This window comes from Pavona decussata, unplaced genomic scaffold, assembly GCF_977016875.1.
Source record: "Pavona decussata unplaced genomic scaffold, jaPavDecu1.1 SCAFFOLD_87, whole genome shotgun sequence".
Classification (NCBI taxonomy): Eukaryota; Metazoa; Cnidaria; class Anthozoa; order Scleractinia; family Agariciidae; genus Pavona; species Pavona decussata.
Window position 1 is genome coordinate 4,853,267 of NW_028145504.1, and position 27,646 is coordinate 4,880,912.

Consider the following 27,646-nt stretch of genomic DNA (forward strand, 5'->3'; position numbering starts at 1 on the left):
AGAGGGCAGAAAATAGAAAACGGTTGATCGCATTTCCGGTTTTTTCTCGTTTACTCCTTAGAACACGTGGGTAGGACAATTTTAAACTGGCTTTAAAGGGGTATATATTTGCCTACACCTAAATCACGTTTCAGTCATTTTGCGGGAAAACTTGTTCCTCGAAGTATGGAAGTGAAATCGTATTTCTGATACATGACCCATCAGTGTTAGCTTGGGTTAGCTGTGGAGTAGGAGTTTTTAAAAAGCTGGTTTCTTTCAAAACTCAGGATTTGGAACAAGCTACCCCTTCTTTTATGGTTGTTAAAAAAACCACCCCCATCACCCTTCTTCTTGAGGTGGGAAGTCAAACAAGCCCCTTAGGGTCTTTATGATCTACTAAGGTACGCAACGGTATTTACTTGAAATGAAGAATAGGACTATATCACGGAACACCTTTTTATTTTAATTAGTACAATACATAAATCCATGCGTCTTTCTTTAATGACTTTATAAACTTAGCAAGGACCACTTCTACAAACCGGAGCAATTTGTTCCTGAATCTTCAAGGAGATCAGGATCAGCAGTGGACTAAATTAAACAACTTGAAAGATACAAGGCAGATCGAACAGCTGGTACATAATCCTTCACATTTTTATTGTGTTCATATTTATATCCCTTTTCGGTTTTGGAACGTTATAGCGTAAATTTTGTTTGTTTGTTTACAATCATTCTTGTTTACCTTTTATGTATCATCTTTTTATTTATCCCATTTTAAATATTGTAAACGTTTGTCTCCATTTTCACTTAGCTTTTCTCGCCTCGGAAGAAGGTTACTTTTGTCTAACCGAAATGTTGGGCAATTCCGGTTATTAAAATACACGCTGTTCGATCAGCTTTGCATCTTTTAATTTGTTCTATCTTTATAACCATATCGCGACTACTATGCTTAACAATTATTTTATGAAATAGAACTGTTCTTTATTAGCGAGCAGATTTTTCCCATTTGCTTTGCATCTACACACTAAACTCCAATCTCGTTCCCAGAGCCCGCGTTACCCTTATCCAGCGGAAGAAATTTTTGTGGACCATTCTGCTTGAGTAAGGCCAACGCGGACTCTTAGCTAAGCCCGATGTCAACAAGGCGCACAGCGCCAAGCGAGATATGAGTACTATCACCACTTTGTACAATGAAACAAAAAAGAAAACTCAATAATTGAGTTGTCGCACTTGCCCATGCGAAAAGCCTATCTCTTGTTGCTCTCAAGCTTATTAAAAACAATAAGCGATTTCCTACAGACACATCAAGCCACTTTATAAACCCTTTTCAAAAATGGGCGGCAATTTAAAATTCTTTTGTTTGCATTTCAAGTATCCTAACTAGCTTCACTTTTAAGTAGATAGTTCAAAAGAATTTTTAGTCTTAAGATAGAAAACAACCACAACCACAAGAACAACAGATAACAACACACAAACAATAAAAAGGGCCTAAGAAGCGTTTGTTTATACAGACTATAGTCTAAACAAATGATGGAGTTTTAGCATCGCGTTCCACGGCAAACGGCAAACACGCGTCCACCTGTCGTCTGCCCGGCGTACAATACGTACAATTTTATTCGTGAGCTACACGTAAAATGCACGTTTCTCTTGGCGTTGAAACCGCAAACGGCAGCTGGCAAACGTGGTGGAAATGGCAGCGGAAAATCAGAATCAATTCACTTGGACATTCCTGCCGTTCACGTTTGTCGTAAAAGTGATGCTAAATCTCTGCAATAGGTAATTTTCCTCTTTCTATCCCGCAACTTCACTTAATCCAGCTGTTTTTCTCGCTTTGTAGAGAAGAGCTCGCAGCATAAACTGCTTTCGTGATAATGTCCTTACGTGCTGCAAAAGAAATAAAAACAGACAACAATTTGAACTATTCTCATCACAGTCACTCATGTCCTCTTATAATATACACTGTACATTGAACACTTAACCCTCCTTTGTTAGTTAAATATGTTTCGTTAGCTTACAAATACACTGAATAAGGTAGCATGACGGCAACTGTCGTGATGCAAGTGGTTACGAATAACCAGTTGATATTATTAATCCAGTAAGCAGTCAAAGCGTCGCGACATGGGAGTGACTAACTCTTGAGAGAAACGATATTATTAAAAAATGGATAATTGTGTAATGCAATTCCAGGGATTTGATTGGCTTAGCGGCCATGATATATCAGCCTTAATATCATGCCCAAGAAATAGCCGTAAATTGTTTTGTGGTCGTACATGCAAAGCAAAATCATATACATTCATAAGTATTTTCCTGTCGCTCTATATAATAGAGACATTACGCCCTGTCTCTTTTACATTCGTTCTACTGACGTACCACTGGGCAGTGAATAGATAAACAAATAACCAACTACTAAATATTACATAGAACAACTATTTTAGCGCTCACGCGCACAGTTGTCAAACAGCTTTTGAAGCGTTACCTTGAGAAAAACGTCTAGATCTATTGCTTCTTTTCTTAACGATTCGCTGAGATAGTAAATTGTATCTTCAACAGCATTTTCCTCCGCAAACAGATTGAGAATTCTGAAGACGCAAAAGAAAAAAAAAGGTTTCAACATTACGAAGAAAACACGGAACTCGGTGACGTGAATATTATTAAGGTTTGCTAAATAAAAAGGGGTGTGAATTGCAAAGCCGCGCAACCTACAACTTGTTACTGGACAAAAGTTGTTTTTATTAACTTCTGTCAAAAGCATATTCACATCTTGTTTAAAACTTTCTTATGACTTCTATTTAAGCTGGACAATAACTATGGGCTTCCACGAAGTTACAGGTCGAAAGGGCAAAATGACAACTCCAACTCAAACATTTCTTACACTGTGATTGGTCAGTAAAAACGGAAGACATCAGAAAAAGTGGACAAGAAACGATAGCAAGCAACATAGAAAGCAAGGGAAAATGGAGACAAAAAATAAAGGATGGCAAAAACTAGGCAATATTGAAATGGACTGATCATTTTAAAATGTAGACCCCAATTTCAGATAGGCAGGTTTTTTTCAAAACTTAAATTTCAGTCAGACTTGTTTTTCATTTTACAGATCTTCAAATCATCTGCCTGCGCGAGAAGAAGAAAGGTCGGCCATTTTGAACGACACTAGCTGTACGAGAAAGATTGCCCATAGTGGCATCCTGTGTGTGTTCAAAAAGAGTGCAGTGTGCCCTCAATGTGCGTCCAGACTACGTCCAAGGTGTACCCAAGCTGCGTCGTGTCTGCGTTCAAAGTGCGGCCATTCGACTTAAGTTAGCCACAACTGTAGAGGGTTCAAAAGTCTGTCGGGGTTTTCCTTGCCTGCTTTTAATTTGTGAAAAATATCTTGATGCCGCTTTTTTAGTCTAGTGGTAATTATTTTAAGCAATTATAGGCATGGAAACTTATCCCACGGCCTTCTTCCATTGTATGGCACCGGTAGATTCAATTTGTTTCCCCAACAAAGATTTGCTGGCTGTGTAGGTCAAAGTGTTTTTACCAATTTGACTAAGTTTCAATGACACAAGAAATCCCGTTTACTAAGAATAATGCACTTACTGATTGTAAAGAGGCGTCGTCGTCACAACTGCATCGTCGATTTCCAGTTTATCAGAATTGCTTTCTAACTGAGATACAACTTCTGTGATTTCTTCATTTTTTTGTGTTAACAATTTAATGTCATTGTCTACATCTGCCTGTAAAAAAAAAGAACATTAAACGAAAAAATAATATTGGTAAGTAATAAGTTCCAGTGACTCTGTTGCTTTTGCTCTTATGCTTTTAAAGTTATTAATAGTTAAAAATTAACAAATGACAAACCATGGCAGTTGTGCACGCAACTTACACTGCTGCAAAAAGAAAGCCTGGTGTTTTTACGGCTTTTTCATTTAGTCCTATTGCTTAACACAGTCATTACAAATGTGGCTTAGTATAATTGTATCTAATCCTAAAATCAAATGCATTATTACGAGTGACTAACACATTAATTTATCCTCCACGTTCTAGGCAAGTGGTCACAGTGAAATCCCAGTATCTAGCCAAGAGGTAAAAATTATCCACAAAGACAAGTCCACTGAGTCGTACTTGTAACTGATAGTTTTATAATAGAGTTTTATGACCATTTATCTGCACGGTAAACCTATTCTCTCTTTGAAAGGCTACAGTCGTGTGTCTATTCTCAGAGGGCCGGCGGCAGGATATCATCACAGCTTAAAAAGACATGACTTTGTGTGGTCCGACCTATGTGCAAAATACCGGGCTCCAACTGTACACTATCGAGTCATCAGTTTGTGCATAAAATGCTTTCATAAAATCCTTAAAGCAACTGAGTGTGCACCACTTTTCCACCGGCAGTTAGAACTTTCTTCATCAAATTCAGATTCAAAGGAAAAGTGTTTTAAATTTTACCTGTTCTTTTTCCAGTTTCTGCAGAATATCCTGAAGTTTTTCACTTCCCTGTTTTAACTCAAGTTGTGTTTTGTTCAGTTGATCTAATTCAATCTGTCAAAAAAATACAAATATAACAAAATGAACAAACAAGTGAATAAAAAACAACTTAAAATGATCAGCTGGTGAGGTAATAATATATTGGAAACTATGAGCGTTTAAGGCAGCTCTTACTTTGGAGTTTGTCCAATAGGATGGACTGATTCCTAAAGTGTGACCATTCAAATGAAAGCTGTTGTGTAGAACTGCCCTGTGGTCCTGTACAAGTTGGTTCTAACTTTCAGTTCAGTCTGAGGCTAAAATTTTAAAACGTAATCATTCAAATGAAAGCTACTCTACTTTCCTGAGGTGCTCTTTATTATGCTGTACAAAGTGGTTCTAAATTTTGAGTCTGAGCATGAAATCCTAACGTGTGACCTTTCAAATGAAAGCTACTGAGCATATAGAAAGTACTATGCTATAGAAAGTGGTTCTAACTTTTGAGTCTGTGCCTCAAAGCTTAAAGTGCAACCATTCAAATGAAAGCTACACTTTATCATACAGAACTGTCCTGTGATACTGTATAATTATTATCCTGTAGAAGGTGGTTCTAACTTTTGAGTCTGTGGCTGAAATCCTAAAGTGTGACCATTCAGTGTGGTACTGTTTTTTGTGTGCTGTACTACACTGTTTAACTTTTGAGTCTGTACAACTGTGCCTAGATGAAGATCCTAAAATTATGTTAATTAAAATGAAAATAATGCCCGACATTAATAATAGTAACACGCCTATAAACATCCTGAAACTGTTTCGAAACCTCCAATGTCCATTCATATAACTCTCGTTCATCCACCTCTGGAAAGTTTTACGTCCAAAATTCTAGACTAGAAATACCGGTCGCAAACGTTCTTTTTCGCGTTTGGCGTAAGACTGTGGAATGCGATACCACGTCGTATAAAAGATTTACCAAAGAATTAAAAGGAGAAATTCGCCAGCTTCTCCTCAATATTCTGGTAAATGAAAATGACCAGATTGAAACACCTATTATAGTACAAAAAATAGGTCTCGGCAATTAGTTGCAACTCGTTAAGTTTTGTTTTTCGTTCATTTTACTTGTGATTTCTTTACCTCCCCTAAATTCTATTTGTTCTGTCTATGATTGTAATGACTGTAATAATATTAATTTTATCCTTAAACAGTTGTAAGTCTGGCCCACCTAGATTAGCTCTTGCTACCTGCGAGCCAGTCTCTCTTTTTCGCTAAATTTTTGAATTTTTGAATAAACTTGAACTTAAACTTGAACTTGAAGAAGTTCTTCCTGTGGTAACGTTTGTTATATAATTATTTGTACACATAAAAGCCGTTTATCAAGAACAAAACTTTTCAGTGGTACTCTGTACCTTTCTCAGTATTTTGCAAAAGGAAAATTAGGAATTTGTTTTCAACATCAAATGTGAGAACTCATGACCTCAAAAGAGTTATGATTCATAATAAACATTATCTGACCTGTGCCTGTTCAAATAATGCTCTTGTGTTTCTTCGTATTTTGTCCTCCACAGCAGATCGCAGTGAGGCTTTTACCTCATCATCATTCAAATTGCTGCTGGAGGTTGTTGAGGCTTGAGTTGTGACCAAGTTTGTGCGTGTGGCAGGAGGATAGCTGGATGGACTATGAAAAGATGACTGCGTGCTCGCAGAATAGTTTGGCTGGCTGACTGGGTATGGTGGATTAGACTGAGCTCTGCCAGTACCAGCAGGGGTGGGGTAGGTTGGATAAGGAGGTCTACTTCCACTTGATGCTCCAGGGCTGGTACCTGTGTGAATGAAGAGATACTGGTAGATACTTCAACAAATTTCACATTCACCATCTGACTATGTTTATACAATGTAACTCTCAGTGGAAAATCCACTTTTAATTAATGTTTTGTGCTTGTCAGACTGCTGTAGTTCTGATCTTAGAACACTTACACTTATGATAGTAATAGAAAGCCACTCTACTTTTTATTTTGCACTGTCACAGACATACGTACCTGGCATAGGCATCGGCATCGGCATTCTCGGTCCTCCTGCAGGGTAGGGTGTAGATGCTGCCGGATTAGGGGGGTACCCACCATACCCAGGGGGGTACCCTGGTTGTGGTGGTCGGTAACTAGCTGGTGGCTGGGGTTGTGTAGGCTTTGCAAAAACAGGACAGTTCTCCGCAAAAATACAGCAGAGAATCTGAAGCAATGCAGCTAGATCAGATTTTGGCTGAAAAAAGAAGAAAAATTCAGTTATCAGTTATCTTCAGTTATAAAAATTTAATATAGTTTTCAGTTATCTTATAAAATTGGACCTTTAATTGCATTTTGTAATTTTATTTATTTATTTATTTATTTATTTATTTATTCATACAGGAGCATCTGATTTAGCTAATAAGAAGCTAGTTTAAACAGAGTCGTGATTAAATAATAAAATAGACTCTAGAGTAAAATCCAATACAACAGATCACACAACAACAGTACTATCAAATAGATCATACAATAGCTCAAAGAAACTGAGTTCACTGGCACTTGAAAAATTGCTTCACAAGTGACTTAAACTTGTTGAAGTCAGATACTAATCTTATTTCAGAGGGTAGCAAATTATAAGCATGCGCACTATTGATCCTAAAACTGCCCTGGTATTTGGTACTTAGTTCTGGCTAAGGGCAGTCGCAATAAGTTTTATTGTTTGGTTTGATAGGCGTGGATTTGTTGGGCATGTTTAAATTCACTCAGTAGATAGATAGGCGCCAGACCGTTGATAATTTAACAACAAGGACAGATTTTAGTGAACAAGGAATCTCAGTAGCATCCTTTGAATGCCTGTCATCAGAAGATACTCAGGGAAAGTGCCACTAAGCTTTCAGCCCAACTTAAAGTACATATTACATACACTTTTTGATGTCTTAAGTCTGAAGCCTGATCACAACTCTCCAGGAAAAAGTTCAAAAAGTCATGACCATGGGTTTTAATTTGTGGATTTAGATCTACTTTCTTTGTTTCTTTGTTATGGTAACCAAATGCTGATTATAAAAAAATATGATTACATGATGATATGCAGTGTAAAATGCAAAATTTGTTAATAAGGTTTAAACTTTAGAAGTTACGTGTTAAGTACTGCAAAACATGCTTCATGTAATTCACAAATTAAATTAATGTTTTCACAAAAAGAAAGAATGGACAGATCCCCAAATCCACATCCTTTGGTGGATATCAACAAATAATAATGTTATTTCATGCTGGGTATAACTAAACATACATAATTCCACTCATGAAGATAAGGATGATAGACTTTGCCATTAGCATCCACATGATGCGACGTCTTGATGGCCATGGTGTTTGTCGGTTTAACATACACTAGTGGTGGGACATAGGGATGGCTCTCTTGCAGCCAGACACACACTGGAATATTGTACGTCACACCTATTACATAAAAAGAACAACATATTCCTACAGTTGAGTTTTAGATTTTATCCAATTTAATTATTACTGTACCACACAAGTGAGCACTACAAAAGCATAACAAATGGATGTCTTGAATACTGTGTCTTGTTTTAAGTTTGCAAGTTAATTTAGAAGTAATTGATTAATGCTCAGTGCTACATGTATTTCCTCGTTCGCGCAGTAATCAAAGCAAAACAGTTCCACTATTAAACAATTGAAGGGCTCGGTGGAAAAAGGGTGTAAGTGACGATTTCACCTTTACAATCCAAATCTCTCTAAATAACGGTCTACTTTGGCCTACTGATTTCTCCTTGAGAAAACCAAACACAAACAGCACAAAAACCATTTGCTTACTATTTCTCCCTTCTTAATTCTACCACAGTTACTTCTCCCTCCCACCCCCTCCCCCTATGCAATGACAACCGAACACGGACATCCAAAAAACCACTGACTTATCGTTTCTCCCTTTGTAATTCTACCCCAGTTACTTCTTCCTCCCCCCTCCCCCTTATGCAATGTTCATGTGGGAAGTGATGCTTGCCAGGAAACTCTTCGTTTACTTGTTCATCAGTGAACGCGCTTGGAAGGGTAATTTTGTTACAGGTTTTGTCCTCGTCAGACTTGTCGTTTTGCAAATTTTTGGTAGCCTAAAAGTTTCCACTTCCCACAAGCCGTGCTTAGTTGCACTGGTTGTTGTTTCATAAGTAACATTTGTGATGACATCATGGTTTTATTTTGCGGGTTGTAATAAGCCCAAAATAGATAAAGGCAGTCTTGATAAACAACTTGCGTAACGTACTGGCCAGTTGGTTTGGCTTTTGTTCAGTGAAGTTTGTAAACACAAGACATCTATGGGTCTATTGAAAAGTTATGAAAGTGACAAATGCAGCTCAGAGGAACTGGTCGAAACGTTGTCCGAAGAATGCCTCCTTGGTAGTGATGACTGCACATTGGCAATGTTTCATTTCAATTACCAAATCCCCCTGGGAGCATCAAACACAAATCCCGCCATGTGCAAGGTGTAAACAATGTGACCTTACAATCCCAATTTCTCTAAATTCGCACTTATTTGGCATACAGACTTTTTATTGTGTCAGAAACAGAGTTCCATATTTGAATACAAAACTTTCTGACAAGAAAACAGAACTGTAGACCAAAGTAGACCGCTTTTTGGATAAATTTGAATTCTAAAGGTAAAATCGTCACTTATGCCCTTTTTCCACGGAGCCCTTCAATTGGTTCATGCGTCAGCGTGCATTCATCGAAAGATGAAGCATGTGGGAAGTTTGGAGCGCACGAAAGACGGATAAGAGTTGCTCGAGGCATAGCTGAGAGCAACTCTAGCTTCTTGAGTGCTCTCCAAACTTCCCAAGTGCTTCACATCTCGATGAATGCACAGCTGACATGAACCAATTGTTTTATACCATTTTCAAAATGGTAGTGTAACTGGTTGATTCTAGGTTGACCAGAAGTTTTCCAAGCATTCATCCAGTGTGCAAAACTGTAATAAACAACCCCATGTTCAGTAAAAATACACAACTTAAGGTCTTTTATTTAAAAACAAGGTTGAGGTGTTATTAATTAAAAGCAGCCAGGCAAAGTTGTTTACACTGAGACAGTCTGTTTGCCCAGACTGCCCAGTGGCCTTTAATGAAACCCTTGTCTCCTACGGATGAAAAGTGTACAAGCATTTAAAAGCATTGAAACATCAGTGTTGGCAAGATCTACATGTAAAAAACCTTGATGAGGCAGTAATAAAAAGATTAGATTTTTCAGTCTTACCTCTAATTGAGACGGGTAGGGTCCCATCCAGGGCCAGTAATTCAACTTCACGGCCATCGTTATGCACTGTAAAAAATATCAAATTATAAAGTTTAACTGGATTTAACTGGGTTCTCATGTCATAGATGAAAAACATGCAAAATATAATTAGGTAGGTTCCTTGCTACTTTGTACATTCCAGGCCAAGGTTTAAATTTGTTTTGGTTTCAGTTTTTCCCAACCAGTTTAATTAATTTTTATTTTCCTTTGAGCAGTATTCATTACCACAATCTGAGACAAACGGAAATAAAAATCAAACTGGATAATGGACTTTAAAAAATTAATATCAGAGTTTGTTATTTTCAACACAAGATGAGTGATCTAATTCATTTTTAACAGCACAATAAAAGAAATAAAATTGTAAGGTAGTCTTGATTACGGGTCATGATGATGTTGAAAGGTCAACTTACTATAAATTTTGCTTGTTCATGCGTAAGTAAATTGCTTCTGATCAAATAAATATTAAAATAAAAAAGTAAAAAACTTGTAACAACAGAGGGCTGTATTTGTGCCTGCCATGTTTTTTTTGTCATGGTCTGGAAGCCATAACAGGGCATGTCACATGATACCTCTTATTCCACATTTATGAAAAAAAAAATAAAGGTGCAGCTAAAAAGAACCCAGTTTCTGTTACTTCAGCTAACCAAGAAATACCCATTTTAAAGCAGATCTCAACAATGAAGAAAATGTTGAAGTATTACAACCTAAGTAAAGTAAAGAAGCTTCTTATGGTAACTATGTAATATTAATGACAAATACAAAAAAATATGGATATTGCAAAAAAATGGGAAGAGATCCTGTAATATTGATATCTAGACTTGACACTGAATTGGAATAGCTTTTAACAGCCTCAAATTTAGACTTGATGAATGTTCTAGAGGGTATATAGTTCATAGCTACATGTAAGTATAGAATTGACTAAACAGACTTCATAATTCAATTTTAGTTGATATTAAGGTGGTCACAACTTCACACCGATTTAAGTGTGTCATTCAGAAATGGGAAAAACTGCTGGATTTTGTAGCTTGAAGGCTCGTTTTTAGTCCTTTGGGCATTCACTTCGGAGCCACCGAAAACGTGTTGAATAAGTTTGGTTTCATTCGTTTGGAAAAAGGTGAGATCTTATGGATGAGGACCTAAAGCGACTTCAAAGGAATGGAACAATAGCGCAATTATGCGACCACGAGCGGCAGAGTTTATTATCGTATCCTTTTGTTCTTGATGTTCTTTTTGGTCAATGTAGGCCGAAGTTCGATGTTTGTTTGTTGATCGGTAGTTCGAACTGCAAAGTTAATTTATGCGAAGCCGTCTTCGTTCGAAGCGTGTGTGAATTCCCAAAGGTACATGTATTATTGCAGAGAGTCCTGAACGAAATTTCATCCCGAAAACGTTTCTTTTTTATTTGTATTTTTTTTAACGAGAAGGTCGATTTGACAGCTGTAAAATGTGGTCTGAATGAGTTTCTGTGGTCGAGATTTCTCAACGACGTGCCGTCTGACAGTTCCGCAGCCGACTGCTCCTTTTCGTTTAGATTTTGAATTATTACGCGGGATGCCCTGAGGGGGCATACCGTGCCTAAAAACGGGTCGATTTCTTTTTTTTTTTTTCTTCGTCGTAGCCACAAATTGGTGCATTAATTTATTCATTAAACTGTCCCCTCTCCTACTTGGGATGTATTGTTCTGATTGTCTTCAACAACAGCAGGCCAATCAAAATCCATTCTTGTCGCTTATATCGCGAGGGAGGGGACCCACTCACCCCTACCTGTGTGACGTCAACGCATCATTTGATATATTTATTAAAGACAGATTAAATTGTCGCGCCATATTGTTAACATGTTGTGGACTCAAGTGTGCCGTTTTCAAACGGAAATTTCACCATTTTGAAGCGGTAAATCGAAAGAATAACTTCTAAGAAGCACCCGCCATTTAAAACGGTGGAAATTGGTGAGTTCCTGGCGAAGGAATCGTGCTTTGTTTGACAGTCTTAGACCACGACACGAGACTGAAAAGAGGTCATTCAGAAGCTTACATTATCGTAATGAAATTTCACAAATTTCCGCTGATAGTCTGAGTCGCGTAACACAAGGGAAACAACGTAACGCGATCATCGTGACTCAAACTATTCCATTAGCAAGGATAGTTTTATCAATCGGCGAAGCATACTGTTGGAATAAATGAATCAGCCCCAGCATCACGCGTAATGCCAGCATAGCAGGCGTCTTGTTGAAGTTATTCCCTACAAAGTAAAAAAGTTGTTTGGTGAATTTCACTTTCTTCTTTAAATAAATCAAATGAGGCCTGGATTTTTTATATTACTGCAAACGCTGAGCATCCTGAGTTCTTGATATTAACAGCCGTGTTTACGTTTGATATTCGAGATCGTTCCGATAAGCGCGTGCTTGATCATAAGCATAAAATAAACTTTAAAAGTTTAGAGATTATCAAAGAAAAGTTGCAGTCTGACAGCTTTAAAAAGTTTTTTTTTGTGAATCGAACTGAGCTATTGTTCGTTCTCAGATGATAAACAAAAGGAAATTGTCGCACATTTCCTCAAAGGGCCTTCCGATTTCTATAGTTGTCTTACATTCCCGAGTGACATCCGATGCGAACACCGATGAATCGGCAATGAGTCTAAACAATAGCATGAATATATGAATACTTAACGACCCACAAAACGTGGGTACACACTTAAGTCGACGTGAAGTTGTCATGTGGTGATGTTAAGTTGGTATTAAGGATATCAATACCTTGAGAGGTGTCTCGCGTTTAAGCGATGTAGCGCGTCCAGTTTAAACTGTAGATACCTAAACCCCTATATCAAATTAAAGCTTATAGAGCTGGCTATCAAACTATACCAAGAATTTTGAAATAAAATAAATTGTCGAATTTTTCACGACCTCTAAATGCGAGCGTCCGAATTACCTTTTTAAAGCTACAAGTCAAAGCAAATTATTTTGTTTTTTGTTAATTTAATTTGCTTCTCAGTTTCCGGACCCAAAGCGTTAAAAAAGTGTGTCTGCGTTTTGCCATATTCAATCGCAATGAAAAGTTATAGAACATTTTCGAAATAGGATGAAAAAAATGTGGAGTTATTGTACTAAAATCGATCTCGGAGAAAAAGTATTTCGAAAGAAAAAAATTGCAGTCAAGTTTTTGTTGTTTATATTATTATGTTAAACTAGCTATTGTCCAAATTTGAAGGCAAACTAACAAGTTCCTTTTGAGTTTTAGCTCTTTGAAGTGCCTACCCCAAGTGAAAAAATTGATTCGAGAAAACAGTGCTAAAAATTCGGCAATTCATTTTATTTCAAAATTCTTGGTTTAGTTTGATAGCCGGCTCTGTGAGCTTTAATTTGATATAAGGGTTCAGGTATCTACAGTTTAAACCGGACGCGCTACATCACTTGGACGCGAGACACCTATGAAGACACCTCTGAAGGTATAGGGTAACCTTAAATAAATGGTCTAGAGGGTTTTGTTTAAAGCTAAGATTAGATTTGACTTGACTTTAGACTTTATTTGTTTAGACTTGACTGCTTCAGTTGATATTAAATATTAAATGATATAATTCTAGAGGGTTTAGTTTATAGCTAGCTTGAGGGTTTGTTTGACAGGAAAACTCCAATATATTTCTTTTCCTAGCTGACTAAATTAGGACAAAATATTCATACAGTAGATCAATACAGAGCTAATTTAAGGATGTACAATACAAATCAGTAATGTTTAATTTAGTTACAGTAGTCATAACCTAAAAGGAAACAATGGCCCAAGATAATTTTCCACTGGTTTTCAATACATGTATTATTTATTTCTCCCTGCTCTTATTTTTTAAATTCCATTGGGCCACTAATTTTTAATTACGCAGTGGGGCACACATCCCTCTCTGAACAGTATGTAGGAAAACAACAGATGCAACATATTACTTACTAAACTTTTGCCTATCTGGTTTTAAGTGATTGTATCGATGCAGTGCTCTTGCACAGTCCATTCGACATAATTCCGCATGCTTATACTGTGAATTCAAAACAAAAGAGAAGAACATGTTGGGAATTTACAATCTCCACAAATAATTAATTATAAATATTAATCCTTCTTCAATGTCATTAACTGCCTTAACACAATATTGATAGACTTAATTTTCCTAAATGAAATCATTTATGAACTTCTAAAACTGACTGCTACCATAATGATTTAGTGATTAATCAACATGGACACATGCAACCTACATGCAAAAATCATGTTCAATAAGCAATTAAAACAAGTACAATGTACTTATTTGCAGACCCCACACTGTACCTATGGTATCCAATTGATGAAAATTTGATGGCGATCAATTATCAATAAAATCAGAGTTAACTGGCATTGAATGGTACTGGTCATTTTGCTCCAGTGTGAACAAAAATATGGAGGCGGAATCGCTGTTGTAAGCTTGACAAAATTGGAATCTCAAGGATCAGAATGTTTCCTTTTTCTTTCAATTCCACTTCTGATTCCGTCTCTTGTGATCAAATGTGAACTGGTTTAGCAGAATCCGAAGTGCAAGCAGAAAAATAAACCAATCACATAGTTCATTACCAATCCCTTAATGTGAGATTTAGAATGGAAAACACGGTGGCCTTCTGCCCTTTGAATGAAAATGAGGCTTCCGTTTCTGCTTCCGTCATATTGATTCACAGTAGGCCAGAAGATTCTTCTGATTCTGACTGTGATTCGGATTCTGCTTCTGTTGCTAGTGTGAACATGGTCTTAACGATCATTTTGCGCAAAGACGTGGCATTAAATGCCAGTTCTTATGAAGCTTGTAAGTTTAGTAAGTTTATAACGTAAAATGGGATGAAATTCTATTTCACCAACTGGATATGCTGGAATCAAGCTCACTTATGTCAGCAAATATATAAGTAAGGCTAAAGCATCGATCCTGAGATTGTCCACAATCTGTGAATGATTTACAGCACTCATACAATCATGTACAAACTCGTTTTAGTTTAGGACTAAACTAAATACTGGAATGCAACTAAAACACAAGTTTCTGTAGGCTTACGTTGAAATCCGAGTTGCTATTAAGTTTACAGTATGAGCTAAAAGTGAATTGCATCAAGCACCTTAAACTTAAAGCTCGAGCTCGGGTATAAAGCTTCTGCTATACTGTACATGTACCAACGAGAACATGTACAAATCGTAACATATCGAAGTTGTACTAACCGTCACAAGTTTACTCCTTAAAATTCCATCCATTGAAATTTTAATCTGACTAGTAGCAAACCGTCTCTAAAGGCTTAAATTAAACACAAAGGAAACTTGCCCCACAGTGCAAAAAATCGACCGCGAACGACATCATTCCCTCCAATTATAACATAGACATACCTTCATGTATGCATCACCAAAACTTTGCTCGTTGTTCCCCAGCCCTCTCTCTTTCGTGACATATCAGACTACTATTTATAGCGTGAACGCATTTCAAGTGTATTGTCGACCGATACATTCTCTTTGGAACCTTATTTTGGATGATTACGTGCCATGATGAGCTCCGTATTCTTTCATTTCTACCAAAAACAGTTCTGCTTTTCGCTTAATCCCTGTATTTAGAACTGTTATTTCGAGATTTATGGCTGCGGTGAATTCTCCGATGGAGCCCTCTGCGCATGTTGTCGATGACGAAGGAAAGGCAAGTTTTTCACAGTGTACTTCGCTTTCATTGGGTTGAGTTTTGAAAACTTATCATGACTTTTGTATTGTCTTCAGGTAGTTTATTGTCAAGATGGCGTATTTGTGCACACTGCGGTACCCATCACAACACAGACTGCAAACATCATACCTGGAAGAGTCTCAGTCATTGAGAAAGTAAGCTTAAGCTTATTTAGCTTAGGCTTTTATAGAAAACATGAAAATGGTTACCCGTTAAAGAATACTTTAATCCAATGGACATCTATGAGAAGTGAAATATCGTAGTGTTGCTAAAACCACCACGGTTGCGTTTCAGTTTCAATACATGAAGTTCATTTAGTGGAGGTCGTGTAAGGTCCTGTGACTTCATGTACACTGTACATGGGAAGGAAACTATAAATAAATGAAACCTTGTTGCACCCTGTTATAAGACGTGTTGAAAGATTAAAAGATTAACGACCAATAATGGGGCTTTTTTGATCAAACTCAACCCTGATTGAGGACAAGAAATAAATTTACCATGTACCAAATTTCTTTTTTAGGGGGTGGGGTTCAATTTAATTGTTTTGGGGGTTAAAAAAATCAATTAGTGTTGATGATGTGTTTCTTTGCTTTATTAGGACAATAGTAGTTTTGTGGACTGGTCACCTATTGTGAATGAAGAGGAAGAGTTTGAACTGGAATCAAGTGACTACTCAGAATGGGACCTTGTCACACAAAGCAAACAAGAGGGAGAAGGTGATGCAATATGTGCACTTTTACGGCATGCCTAACTTGTGTAGAATCTTGAAATCATAAACATCTTGAGATTTATCTTCTATGTTGTCATTTGATACTGAAGTACCATTTCTTAATGGAATACTGTTGAATTCTTGTTTTATGAAAAATATGGAATCTGAGTGTTCTGATAACCTTAGCTGGAAAATGAAACAGAAATGTTCACTTTGTTCTTACAGTTTTCCAGAAAATGAAGACAACATTGTGACATACAGGGTGTATTCCCCAATTCACCCAATCTTCTTTATCTGGAAATTTTTGTTACCTCCATTTGGTTGAAAAGTTAGCATCTCAGTAATTCAAGCAAAGTTTCTGAAAAAGTTCTGAAAACTTTCCCTGGAAATTGCTATTTTATTTGATAATGATTTTGCCATAAATTAGAATATTTTCTGGAATTTTGGGTGAATGGGAAGTGCCGTTGATTTTTAACAAATTCTAACTGTGCAGTTCCAGAAAAAATCCATACCTACCCTATGGAAGGTCATTGGAAATTCCTAGGGGGCTGGGGGGGGGGGGGGATCTTAAAAGTCAAAATGTTAGAAGCAAAGTATGAAGCTAAACTGGAATTTCCTGGGAGGACAGGTAGGGGGTTGCAAAACAAAAAACCTTCTGCGGGGGGAGTATACTTAGAAATTTTCTGGAACTGCACAATCACTGGATTACATGTGCAAAAGTCAGAATTCTGGTGGCCACATTTATCATGTTTAATCAGAATTTAAGGCAAGCTTCATCGTGTATGGATGAACAATAATTTATTCTAAAATATGTAAAATTGACAGAAAGGGTCTGATCACACTGACTGTGTGTATAAGTATTCACAGGAAGTTCCAACAATTATTAAAGTTAGATCTATTTTACAGACAAAATAGGGACAATTTTGTTCTTTTTTCCATTGAGACTGACCTTAAAGCAGATGGTTAAAATGTGGTGAAAAAATCAATATAAAAAAAAACCCAATACTAATTACATACATGTGTCAGAAATCCATGTTCATGAGCTGTAACTAAAACTTTCACAAATTTGAATGTTTCTTTACAGATGCTGGTGCAAGTGCTCATAAAAAGAGGCGGAGGTCAAAATATGCCATTTATTTCGACACAGCGGACTTGCACTCCATCAGGCGATCTGATCCCAAGCTGACATGGTCGTATGCTGTTTTCATTCTCAAGGATGGCACCACACTTCCTGCCCTCCACTTTCACTCTGGTGGCATCAGTGAATTGATTCGCCGACTGCAAAGATACATCTGGCTAACAAAGTGAGTAATGCATCAAAGGAATTTTGTCATTTACTGTGCCTTTATAGTGAAAAGACAAGACGTTAGTTTTTGTTGTCAATCATTTAATTTAATTGTCCATCATAATACATCTCTGGGGATCATACACACTGCCCACAATATTGTTTTAAAGAACACATTTGCTTTGAATGCCATGATTTAGTGTAGTTGAAAATGGTTTATTCTAGTACATGTGTTACAGCTGGCAGGTGAAATCTGTGTGTACAGTAGGCCACTTACTAGCTAGGCCTTGAACTTGTAGCAGTTGAGCTGGACAATGTTCTCTGGAAGATTGTTTCATTGTTCCAAGTTTATTTAATCATTTGTGAACCTAAGTTAAACTTCTTCGTGGGCTTTGGTTAAATATGGATGTGGTTTTTGTTGTAACGTTTAACCCTTACCCTAAACCTACATGTAACCCCAAGACTAAACCTACCTCTAACTCTGGCCTCCCTTCCTTAATCTTCATCTTGAAAGCTACATGTGTACAGTACAGTAGCTTGATTCTCTTTAAAAGCCAGAGTAAGTATATGCCATTGTTTGTAAAACCAGTACTCACATATTTTTTGTTCCTCTTTTCAGATCACCGTATAATAACAAATTATTTGTTGTCGCGGAGGATCAGAGCGCTTTGAAGCAGTCACTTGATCAGCTCCAGTTGTTCTCTGAAGACAATCCTCCTTCTGGTGCTCCTGTAAGATAGTTTATCAACTTGGGCAATGCTTATGAAAAAATGAAAAAAAATGAATACCATTATTTCTTTGCACAGTTGGGAATAAGTGGCCTCAAACAGGGCCAACTTATTAACTGAAGGCTTCAGTAAGACTTGAGTCAGTGGGTTAATTGATTATGAATGGATGAATGCATGCATATTAAATGAGTGATATTGAATATTACTTTTTTTCCTGTGATTGATTTTTAGTGGCAGAGGTTCATCCACAGTGCATATTATGATGGTATGGATGCATTGTCTAAGGTTACACGGTATATGCGAGATATGTACGAAGGATATCAACAAGGAGCAGAGAATGCTGAAACTCAAGCCCAGTATAGTGCTGCTAAAAAGGAAGTGGAGTTTGAACACCTTGGAGACACATGCTCTCTGCCTGCTAGTGATCGCCCTACTGTACCTGATAAGGTACTCATATACTCTTGTGCTAAGTTTGATAAACACTTGCACTACATGTAATGTATGGAGGCGTATGCTCATTTTTTTGAAGTAAAGTCAAAATACTATGAAAATGAAATAGATAAGACATCACTTCTATTATCTGTACTTTTATAGACAATTAGCTGTGAGCAATCAGCGAGATTTTTGATATTTCTTGTAAAATTCTACTTATTCAATGTAAGCCCCCCTCCCCCCACCCCAAACGGCACAGCCTTTATGTATCCTTTAAAAAAACTTACCTCCAGCTAGAGTGAACTAGTAGTTATCTGTCCCTCTGGCACCTCACAATCGGTCCATAAATACAGGTACATGAACTGTTTGTTAACTTTTACATTGCATTTTAAAACCTTAGTTGGATCTTGGTGAGTTACCAGCAGTAACACGTCGTGAACCTTTGAAACTTAATGAATGGAAGTCATTCATAGATGATGCTGGGAGAGTAACCGATGTGAAGAAGCTCCATGATAGAGTGTTCAGAGGGGTATGTTTTTTGTTGCCATTAATTTTGTGCCTAAGGGGGGGCTTCTTGTTGTGTGGTAGTATTGTCAGTAGCAGAAGTGTACACCTGACTGGTCAAAACCCATTTGGATTCCTGTCACCACTCTCCTGCAGGCAGCATTGTTATGTATTGTACAGGTACAGTAGTTTTTCTTGGAGTTTAAAACATGGCTGGTTGTTGGGGATGCTGTACTTTCTGATCTACCTGAGTTGAGTGCCCGTGGACCAAGAAAACGGCAACATTATGAACAGTGTGAGTCATTTCCTCATGATTCCCAATCAAAATAAACCATACCTGCAGATGTCCATTGTAGTGGTTTTCAGTGTTGTCACCTGTCTTCTGATTTTTCTGCAATGTTTTTGTTTTGTCACAAGTTACTTTGCTTTTGTGACTGTAGGGTGTGGATGATTTAATCCGCAAACCAGTCTGGCAGTATTTGTTAGGGTACAAAAAGTATGGCTACACAGCACAGACACAGCAAACACTTCTAAAGGGAAAGGAGTAAGTACATAATTATATGTACACATGCACGCATGCATAGTAAACTTTTCTATTGTTTTCATGAGAGGTGTTTATGTCATATTTTTTTATGGTTTGAAATGAAAGCTCAAACAATTTTATAAGTTAACACAAGGTAATTTGGAAGGAGGATCTAGCAGTTTATGAGAAATCACTAAGGGCTATTTTCCAGGCACCCCCTCAATATTTATTACACTTAATATACATTTAGATGCATGTATGGAAATTATCAATTTCTGCATACATGTACATGACTGTCTGTAGGTATGATGCCATGTCTACGTGGATAAATTCTACACTGCGGTACTCTCTGTAGATGTGACATGGCAAGCATGAATTAGGTGTGTGCTTTCAACCAATGAGAACAGAGAATACACTGTACTAGTGAGCAAAATGTACAGTGTACATGTATGGTAAAATAATTTTCTTGTTTCCTCAACTTTCTGTAGAGATGAATATAGAGCCATGAAGTGGCAGTGGCAGTCCATGACAGAAACGCAAGAAAAAAACTTTTCAGAATTCAGAGAAAGAAAGCACTTGATAGGTAAGGATTATGAGAAATAAATTAAATGTTATTGATTTGTGCTATCTATGGGAAGAAGGCCCCAGTTGTCCATATTTATTGCCATACCCAGGTGTTTTGTTGCATACAGTGTGGCATGGCATTACTTGAGGAAGCCTTCATTTATGGTTTTGCGGTGTCCAAAATGATGTTGTTAATAGGTCGACCTTAAAGTTGACCATGTTATCTATAATTATAACTATTTGAGATTGATAAAAGACGGACATGGAGTTGTTTTTTTTTTTTTTCAACTGTTAGTTCTTTGACTCTTTTTATTCTCTTCATTGAAGCTCCATTCACTGCTTTTACAGTCAACCTGTGTCACGCATGACCAATATTTCTGAGAATGAAATGAACAATCAAATTCCTCTTTGTAATGTCTGGCATTTGGATGGAATCTTGAACATTTCTCTGGAAATCTTTCCTAAAAAGACGCATTAACTGAAAAATAAAATACTCGGGAAACAATACTATTATTTTTGAAATAGTTAATGATGTAATGTAAAGAAAATTCATAGCTTTATACTATCAGTAAACTAGGGGAATTTCTATGGAAACTCTGAAATATTGCTGGCAATGTTCAAAGCTGACACATAGGTGTAATTATCAAAACTCTGTTCAAATTTCAAAAATACTGGTCACGCATGACGTAGATTGACGATAATAGGAAGTGTGGGTTACCATTTTGAAGGTGTCAATTTATTTTAGGATTTTTGTGACATGATGATGGAGGCATACAGACTTGTGTAGCATGTATGTTGATTGTCATTGTTTTGTTGTTTTTTTTGTCACAACACAGACAAGGATGTGGCCAGAACAGACAGGCTTAATACCTTTTATTCAGAGTCAAATCATTCCAATGTCAAAAAGCTCTATGATGTCCTCCTCACTTACTGCATGTATAATTTTGATCTTGGTAAGTTGAAAACTGCCATTTAAGTATATCTCAGTTTACCTGTTGCTTGTTTATTTTTCTAAATAATTATTTTACTGCTTTACACCTACATGTGTCCACCCTGTATTTACATGTAGCTACTTCTACACTACACTGTAGTTTTACATCTAAGGAAACAATTCTTGCTTTTAAACTGCACTTGCAGATCTGGCCCTGGTTGTTCAAAGAGCAGAGAAGTTTATTCAGTGGATAAATTGCAAGATCCAGCTGATAAAATATACTCCAACTAATACATTTTCATCTGCTGAATAGCAACCTGTCTGCTGGATAATTAAAAGTCATCTGCTCTTTGAACAACCTGACACCTGGAGTATTCCTCCTGTAATATCTTGTAATATTAATTTTATTGTTTTTGTCAATTTCAGTTGTTTTAGTCATTTATGTAATGTATTTGTTTGTTTCTTTTTGTTTACAGGCTATGTGCAAGGTATGAGTGATCTTTTGTCACCAATCTTATATCTTATGGATGATGAAGTGGAGGCTTTTTGGTGTTTTGTTGGCTTCATGGAGAAATTGGTGAGAAATGTACACATATTTAGTATAAGGCAGTGGTTATAAAGCGCAACAACCTCTTTGTTCTCTTCTTTGTTAGTGGTTTTGTCCTTGATTTTGAACAAACCACAGATGGTTTTGAGTTGTGCAGGAGGAACTATCTCACACCGTCATTCCTGTTAAGTTGTGCAATTAACCGTGTGTGGATGCAAAATATAATTGTTTTTACATGGTTTTGATGCTTCAATAACATTGTTTCAATAATTCCCACACAGAAGCGAACTAATCAAGAAAAATGGATGAACTTTAACATGATCCTTCACTTCACTTCACAAGTTTCAGTTCCTGCAAATTATACAGGTCTACACACTAAACAACAGTCAAATTCCACAATTATTCAACTATACTTTCGATGATGGTGATGATGATGATGATGTTAATAACTTTATTAATGTGTCATGTTCATGTACATCTAGCAAACTCAGAGGAGTATGCAAGGAAAAACAATAATGCTTTCATACATGTATAATTATATGTGTACATGTATGTCTAGGTAGACTACGAGTAGTCCCCCATTTTTCCTCAGGGATAGTAGGGCGAGCGAAACGCGAGCGCGCGTGAGAATCACCCCACGTGAGAAAAGGCGACTCGCGTGGGGGTGATTTTCACGCGCGCTCGCATTTCGCTCGCCTTACTATCCCTGAGGAAAAATGGGGGACTACTCGAAGTCTAATGTCTAGGGTGTTGCCCGCACAAAAGAGCCATTTCAAAAGATTGTAATATTTTACCTAATTATATTGATATCTTGGCTCCAGTACATGTATTTGACATCCTGGTACAAACCTGCCTAAGTAACATTATTATTTAGATGTGAAATAATACATAAACATCAAACATGGTTGAGTGCAAAGTAACTTTGCAGAATGCTCCATCTTGAAGAAGTTTCTCTTCTTGTTTGTAGGCTCACAATTTTGATGAGAATCAAGAAGGAATGAAAGCACAGCTGCATCAGCTGACCGTGTTACTCAAATTTATGGACCCTCATTTCTACAGCTATCTAGGTACGAGTAATTCGATTTTCAACTGTTCTCCGAATGTGTAAGTGGAGTTGCATGACCAGATACAGGGGTGTTGTTACGTTTCTGAATAGACAACTCGGCTTATTAGGTAGGTGGCTGTTAAGTGAAGTGTGGATGAGTTTACACTTTCTCTGAAAATGGGCTACTCAGAAATGGAAGCAACTGTTTTATAGCCAGCTGCTGACACTTAGGGGCTGTTTACATGGAGGGAGGAAGATCGTAGAAGGTGGATTATCTTAGCGCCACATGTTTTCTGTATTCAGTTTACATGCAAAAGGTTGTACTTGGCCCTAGCGCTAGGATCTTCCTAGATGAGAGATAGCAAGATCCTAGCACCATGAACATGTAAACTATATACGTTCTGAAGGTCCTAATACAAGGGAACAAACAAACAGACAAAAAAAAAAAATTACATGGCGATGGCTGGGCGTTCAGCTGCTAAAGGCCAACAATAATTATTAATTATTTTTTCTCCTTCTAGGATCTTCTTAATACTAGGCTCTTCCTCCTTCCATGGACATGCTAATGTGGCTTATAGGGCTAATAATAATGAAAAAAAAAGAAAGAAAAAGAAAAAAAAATTTATGGGCCACCATTGATGAAAAACCCTGTAGATGTGCTTGTAAATGGTGACGGGTGGCTTATCTTGTCACTCGTTGCGCCGGAGCCTACATGTACATGTGCATGTCTGTCTGGAGGTTAAGTGTAAAAATTTCTAACACCCCTCTCACGACAATTTCTCAGTAGTTGATTATGGCATGTCTCTGATTGTCATGCTGTTGGTTTCAAAGACCGAAAAAAAAAACAACAACAACAAAACAAAACAAAACAAAACAACGATTGCTCAGTGAAAGAAACAAGCAGTGTGTAGTGTTCTTGCGTGTCTGCTTTACACCGGCTAGGCTTGGGTTTTTACTATGAGTTTTGTCCTTTTTTTTTTACAGAGAAGCACGACTCTGGTAACATGTACTTCTGCTTCAGGTGGCTCCTAATCTGTTTTAAGCGAGAATTTTCCTTCCCAAATATCATGACACTATGGGAGGTAAGGTTTTGCACAACTTCAACTTATAATATGGTCATAAATTTGAACCTCGTCCCCCTGTAAATGAACGCCCTCGGTACCACGTTCAGACTTTTAAGAATATATTTCTTTTCGTCATTAGGACATTGTGTTGTCACATTTTTTGTTTTGTGCATAGATAACTAGTTACGTGTACATAGATCGAAAAAAATTCATTCATTCTAGGCACTTAAATTTCGGAAAAAATATATATTCTACGAGAAACTGATTGAAACGACTAATCAAACTTGCTTCTCCTTTTGTTTTGTCCACACATGTGTAAAGCATGTGTTCGCTGATGAATTTTTCTTCTTTCTCAGAACCTATGGTCACAAAGACTTTCGCCGAATTATCATTTGATTTTTTGTCTCGCCATCTTGGACAAACATCGCCATGTTATAATGGAGAATGAATTTGGATTCACTGAAATTCTGAAGGTGTGTAAAAGGTTATCCATGTTGCTTGTATTTGAGAGTTTCCTCTGGGTGAGGCCATACATGCACACATTTCTGGAGACGTGAAAAAGAGCTCTGTTCCTCAATACTTGGCCCCACATTTCACTGAATAAAACTTCTTACCCTATCGTCATTTTCAGCAAGTGTTTGGATCCTCCTTAACGGTTCATTGATAGTTGGTTGATTGATTGATTGATGGTTGATTGATTGATTGAATGACTGAATGATTGATTGATTGATTGATTGATTGATTGATTGATTGATGGTTGGTTGGTTAGTTACCTAGTTGACTGATGGATGGATGGATGGTTTGATGGATTGCTTGTTGGTCGATCGACCGATCGGTCGGTCGATTGATAGATCAGCTGGTACAGTTCAGTTCAAGTTTGAAATGTACTCTTTTCTTCCAAGATGTTTAGTTAAGCTTAAATAAAACTAATCTTCACTGGCATTCTACAGTAAGGATAAAACAAATTTGCTGTTTTTGAATCCCCTCTCTTGAGTTTGTACCCTTGCCTACAGCCATGCCTCGATTCAGGGACCTGCAAGATGTCCCCTAACTTTTACTCGCGCGCTTGCGAGTTTCGGTTCTCGCTAGACATTTCAAGAGAACAGAAACTGCTCATATTACAAAGGGTAAGGAGTGTTTTGTTCTTTTCTCTTCAGTATATAAACGATTTAGCAAACAACATAGACGTTCAGGAAATGCTAATCAGGGCAGAACAGCTCTGTCTACAGCTGTATGCATATCCTGACTTGCCAGGGGAGGTGAAGTTGATTCTGACAGGCAAAAATGAAGCCATGATGACCCCAAATGTTGAAAGACCAGATCCTTTCCTCGCAGCGCACAGCAGACATGTTGTTAATTTACTGGAAGATTACGGAGGAGCCAAGGCTAGCTCAGCAGTGCAAAGGTGTCTCCTTGCGGCTATTAACTCCGACGAATCCAGTAAGCAAAGCTCGAGTGGCAACAGCCAAACAGACTTGAACGACTTAGATGCTGGCTCGGCTAGATCAAGTCGGAATGACGGTGCTTCGAATGAAAATCAAACCAATGAAGAAGTTGTTTCAGATGAAGACGAAATCGTGGTTCTGTCCGAAGAGGCGCAAAATATATTTTAGCTATATGAAACGGATGTCATTGATGAAAAAATGCTATTTTGTCACTGGCTTACACCCGAAGGCTTGTAGAGGGTGTAACACCTTGTAGCTTATTTTCAGTTTTAGAAATTTGTTGTGTGATGGAAAAATTGATCGAATTCTGGTGTCGACTGTTCAGTCCAGAGCCACATTTTCTTAGGTTATTGTGCAGGTGGATGTAGGGGAAACCCGCTGGTCAAAAGGAACGCTGTATATCTCCTTCAGCAAAGAAATATGTAAGGAACGACGCGATTTAATTTTTTACTCACATATGTATGGCATTCATTGGGACGAATGAAGAAACAAAAGCTAACGGGCTAAAAAATTGTCTTTACGGATTAAATAAATAATAAATAAATAATGGTCCTTATTGAAGCTAGCCTCCCACGCAGACGTTCTTATGGGTTTGTCACGCGTTCCACGTGGGGCAGGAACGCGTGACGAACCCCTAATAACGTCTGCGTGGGAGGCTATATTGAGGCCACACCAAGCAACAATTGTGTTTGGTTTGCATTGGTTGTTCTACTTTTTGCTACGCTGCACCGTGCTGATGAGAGCCAACCAGCTCGAAACAGCTGTCCGCGGATGCATTTTTTGATTCTTGGTTTGGTCTCTTTCATGTCGCTGTCGTGTTAAGTTTTCTACGCAGTCAGATCTGCCTTGCAGTTATTTGAGCTACTTGTGCTTGGATTACAATGAGAAAGAAAAGGAAATGAATAAAAATTCGCTAACGAATTAACGCCAAGATTAAGACCATGATAACTGATCTTCCAAAGAGCTAAGTGCCGACCCAAAACAACTCAAACATATGAAATTGGAAAATTATTGAAGACAAATGGTGGTTCTTCGTGGTCATGGTAACCCGAAACAAAACGTGTAACTGGTTGTGTAACTGGCTGGTAGGTGCGTAAGGGTCTGATTGCTTTCAGATACGGGTTACAGGAGAAATGCCCGTACTAGTGACGAGCATGCATAGAAAATGGCTTTCGCAATCACGCCTATCCTTGTCCCCAGAGCCTACGATCTTTTGGTCAGCAGTTTATAAAATGTGATATTATTTACGAAACACAACAAGATAATGAATTGATAGTGACACGTATATCGTGTCTCGTGGTTGCACAGTGAATTATTTTTTTTTGGATTTCACTCTTCAGCTTACCCTCTCCGACGTCCATATTTCGGACAAAAGCCTTTATAATTTGCGAAAATCGCGTAAAATAGTCGCGGGTATTCGATGATGCCCGTAAAAAATGTGAGAATAATAATAAAAAAAAAAAAAAAATTAATAAATAAAAAAAAAAAAATAAATAAAAAAAATAAAATGATACAACTACCAAAAACAAGTATTCTGCAGCAAAGTGTCGTATGTTGGTTGTATTTCCACCCTATGTTTACAAATGTTATATCGTGTCAGTAACAGAGAAATACAATTGATTAATTTGAGGTGGGGGTATACGTGAATTCGAATTTGAATGGAATTTTAAGAGGTTGAAAGAAGGGATATAAGAAAGAAAATTATTTTTGGAACACCAACAGACAGTTGCCCCCAACCCAAGAGCACACCAGGTTGGCACGCAAATGGCGCAATAACGACACCAAATTATGATGTTTTTCAAATAAACTGTTGCTGTAAATTTATTTGTGTTTTATGGCAGTTTGTCTCCAAAAGGTTAACCGCGCACGCAGAATTCGCCAAAAGAAGCCTAGTCGCTAACCATGTCAGAACAAAGTCAATACTACTATTAGCGTAGCTAAAACACGTATTGCAAGAACATAATACCTAAATTTAACTTATTTCTGTACGAAATACACCATATTACTAAATTTTATGAATTTATGCTCCAAAAAGTGCTAAAATTTGCTAATTATGCCGTGGCAATGCTCGTTTAAAAAAAATATGCTTTTTTGCTCCAATTCATTCTCGGATAAATTATGCTAGCACAATCCGCCAAGACCTAGGTGGGTGTACAAAGACAAATACACAAAAACAGCGTAACGTAACGTAAGTTTTGGTTGTTAACAGGGTTGGTTTGGGAAATAAGAACTCTGAGGGAACAGCTCAGATGGAGGCGAATTCGAAGCGAACAAAAAGTGACGTGGACGCCACAAATGTTGATGGACCTTTTACCCGTTGCCCGTCCGCTTGGCATCAAAAGTTTTAAGAACGCCAAAAAAAAAGAAATTGGGCAATATATCCAGCCATCTCGACCTCACGCTTGGTCAATAACGCATATATGACGCATATCGTGTTCCCGTATTTCTTAAAATATTCTTTGCAAGCT

At 37.5% G+C, this 27,646-nt stretch overlaps 2 protein-coding genes across 2 annotated transcripts; one reads left to right on the plus strand and one right to left on the minus strand.

Moving 5' to 3' along the window:
• Positions 1-421: 421 nt before the first annotated feature.
• On the minus strand, positions 422-15,067 carry LOC146474952 (tumor susceptibility gene 101 protein-like). The gene is made up of 10 exons (XM_085116694.1): positions 14,918-15,067; positions 13,643-13,727; positions 9,675-9,740; positions 7,708-7,871; positions 6,456-6,675; positions 5,932-6,239; positions 4,408-4,500; positions 3,559-3,695; positions 2,453-2,555; positions 422-1,860 (listed from the first exon to the last, which is right to left on the minus strand). The coding sequence occupies exons 1-10, from the start codon at positions 14,948-14,950 to the stop codon at positions 1,768-1,770; spliced, it is 1,302 nt and encodes a 433-aa protein (XP_084972820.1). The 5' UTR covers positions 14,951-15,067; the 3' UTR covers positions 422-1,767.
• A 112-nt stretch (positions 15,068-15,179) lies between these two features.
• On the plus strand, positions 15,180-25,741 carry LOC146474953 (TBC1 domain family member 15-like). The gene is made up of 15 exons (XM_085116693.1): positions 15,180-15,384; positions 15,462-15,556; positions 16,000-16,117; positions 17,195-17,414; positions 18,015-18,126; positions 18,355-18,570; positions 18,956-19,084; positions 19,500-19,603; positions 20,071-20,165; positions 20,983-21,099; positions 21,554-21,654; positions 22,592-22,691; positions 23,654-23,751; positions 24,090-24,206; positions 24,891-25,741. The coding sequence occupies exons 1-15, from the start codon at positions 15,321-15,323 to the stop codon at positions 25,344-25,346; spliced, it is 2,142 nt and encodes a 713-aa protein (XP_084972819.1). The 5' UTR covers positions 15,180-15,320; the 3' UTR covers positions 25,347-25,741.
• Positions 25,742-27,646: the final 1,905 nt, after the last annotated feature.

Bases quoted from the DNA above. Each gene is read 5' to 3' on its own strand.
- LOC146474952 (XM_085116694.1), bottom strand. From the start codon at position 14,950: ATGGATGGAATTTTAAGGAGTAAACTTGTGACG. The intron at 7,872-9,674 runs GTAAGACTGAAA...TTTATGTAATAG, and splicing joins CCTACCCGTCTCAATTAGAG to GTGTGACGTACAATATTCCA. The intron at 3,696-4,407 runs GTAAAATTTAAA...TTTTTTTTACAG, and splicing joins AGAAACTGGAAAAAGAACAG to GCAGATGTAGACAATGACAT.
- LOC146474953 (XM_085116693.1), top strand. From the start codon at position 15,321: ATGGCTGCGGTGAATTCTCCGATGGAGCCCTCTGCGCATGTTGTCGAT. The intron at 16,118-17,194 runs GTGATGCAATAT...GTTTCTTTACAG, and splicing joins AAGCAAACAAGAGGGAGAAG to ATGCTGGTGCAAGTGCTCAT. The intron at 17,415-18,014 runs GTGAGTAATGCA...TCCTCTTTTCAG, and splicing joins AGATACATCTGGCTAACAAA to ATCACCGTATAATAACAAAT.